We start from the raw sequence: 2110 nt of genomic DNA, 5'->3' as shown, positions 1-2110 counted from the left end.
AGAAAGTTTCTTCCTTCTTCATTCCTCTGTATTCTGCACGTGAAACATCACAGAAAGCTTCTTCTTTCTTCTGTATTCTGCACGTGATATATCACAGAAAGTTTCTTATTATCTTGTTCTTCTATAAGTATTTTCATGGAGATTATGACAATATATTGTCTTTTCATGTACGTGTTGGTTTTCTGGTTTATTCTTTCTTTATTGGTGTGAACTCAATGTCCACCTTTAGTGTTGTTAGATTTCTGACAAAACCTAATTTCTTATATCAGATTTCTCTGCGGTTGACCCATCCTCAATACGGTCCGTTGGGGCACTGGTGTGGCGGGATTTTGGTTCATAGACAGTGGATCCTGACTGCAGCTCACTGTATCATCAAGTACGCCTAATTGTTTACCTTCCGATATCTCACTTATATTTCTACTTTTCCGTTTCTCTATCTTTTTTATATTATTTTTTTTTGTCAATATCTGAGTCAATATTTCTATCGGTCCTTCCATCTCTCTGACTATATTTTTCTGTCTATTTCTTAGTCTTTTTTTCTATTTATGTGTCTGTTTATCTCATTGATTGTATAGTTATACTTCTTAATATTTTGTATATTTAAACATTTTACTGTCTATGATTTTTCTGTTAATTTATACAAATCGTTTATGACCTCAGAAATGACTTACTTAATTTTAACTGTAAAAAACGTATCATGAGATGAATAATACATTATTTTTAATCAAATGATGTATTACTACAACACTCTTAAAATAGCTAAAATAGATTTTTGGAAATAACATAACGTTTCTGCACTTCCACATGCACCCGATGACAACAAATTAACGTGGCACCTAATGACAATAGGTCAATATGCAAATAACGACAACACCTTAAGGTGGCACCTGATAACAACACGCCAACATGTACCTGGTGACGACACATCACATGTATCTAATGACAACACCTTAAGGTGGCACCTGATAACAACACGCCAACATGTACCTGATGACGACACATAACATGTATCTAATGACAACACCTTAAGGTGGCACCTGATGACAACACGTCAACATGTACCTGATGATGACACATCACATGTATCTAATGACAACAGCTTAAGGTGACACCTAATAACAACACGTCAACATGTTTCTGATGACGACACATCACATGTGTCTAATGACAACACGTCAACATGTACCTGATGACGACACATCACATGTATCTAATGACAACAGCTTAAGGTGATACCTGATAACAACACGTCAACATGTACCTGATGACGACACATCACATGTATTTATTGACAACACCTTAAGGTGACAACTGTTGTCAACACGTCAATATATTGACTTGTTAACCTAGTAAACATTTTAAAACCTCATTTGAGTAGTTTTTAACACCTTTATATGATTTAACGTACAAGATTCCCCTGTTTTTTTATTAATTTTCAATAATCAGATCACTACGTCCCTTATCTTTCGACAGTCCCTTGTTTTCCCTACCCCAGGCAATCTTTTGGAAAGTGTTGGTGGGAGAGCACCACCAAACTATACAGGAAGGCACTGAAAAAACATACAACGTATCACTTGTTTTGACTTACAATCGATTCCAGAACTATGACGAAGATATTGCTATGATGAGGTTATCTGAACCCGTGAAACTAACTGAATTCGTGCAGCCAATATGTCTACCAAAAGAAAACGAAGAATTTCAAGGTGCTGAATGTACCGCTACAGGCTGGGGCAAGGTAGAATATGGTATGTTACTGATACAGTCTGGGGCAAGGTAGAATATGGTATCTTACTGATACAGTCTGGGGCAAGGTAGAATATGGTATGTTACCGCTACAGGCTGGGGCAAGGTAGAATATGGTATGTTACTGATACAGTCTGGGGCAAGGTAGAATATGGTATGTTACTGATACAGGCTGGGGCAAGGTAGAATATGGTATGTTACTGATACAGTCTGGGGCAAGGTAGAATATGGTATGTTACTGATACAGCTGGGGCAAGGTAGAATATGGTATGTTACTGATACAGTCTGGTGCAAGGTAGAATATGGTATGTTACTGATACAGTCTGGGGCAAGGTAGAATATGGTATGTTACTGATACAGTCTGGTG

The 2110-nt window shown here is 37.1% G+C and overlaps 1 protein-coding gene across 1 annotated transcript in view; it reads left to right on the top strand.

Moving 5' to 3' along the window:
* The window catches only part of LOC106476197 (tryptase delta-like), a gene marked incomplete at its 3' end in the record, with an annotated part of 9920 nt that extends 8175 nt beyond the window's left edge, over positions 1-1745 (top strand). Inside the window, exons 3-4 of the mRNA XM_022380128.1 lie at positions 270-376; positions 1447-1745. Coding sequence (XP_022235836.1) covers positions 270-376; positions 1447-1745 — 406 coding nt within the window. The remainder of the gene's footprint in view (positions 1-269; positions 377-1446) is intronic.
* Positions 1746-2110: the final 365 nt, after the last annotated feature.

Source organism: Limulus polyphemus, unplaced genomic scaffold (assembly GCF_000517525.1).
Source record: "Limulus polyphemus unplaced genomic scaffold, Limulus_polyphemus-2.1.2 Scaffold10032, whole genome shotgun sequence".
Classification (NCBI taxonomy): domain Eukaryota; kingdom Metazoa; phylum Arthropoda; class Merostomata; order Xiphosura; family Limulidae; genus Limulus; species Limulus polyphemus.
The sequence above is the reverse complement of the archived record's forward strand: the minus strand, read 5'-3'. Positions and strand labels throughout refer to the sequence as shown.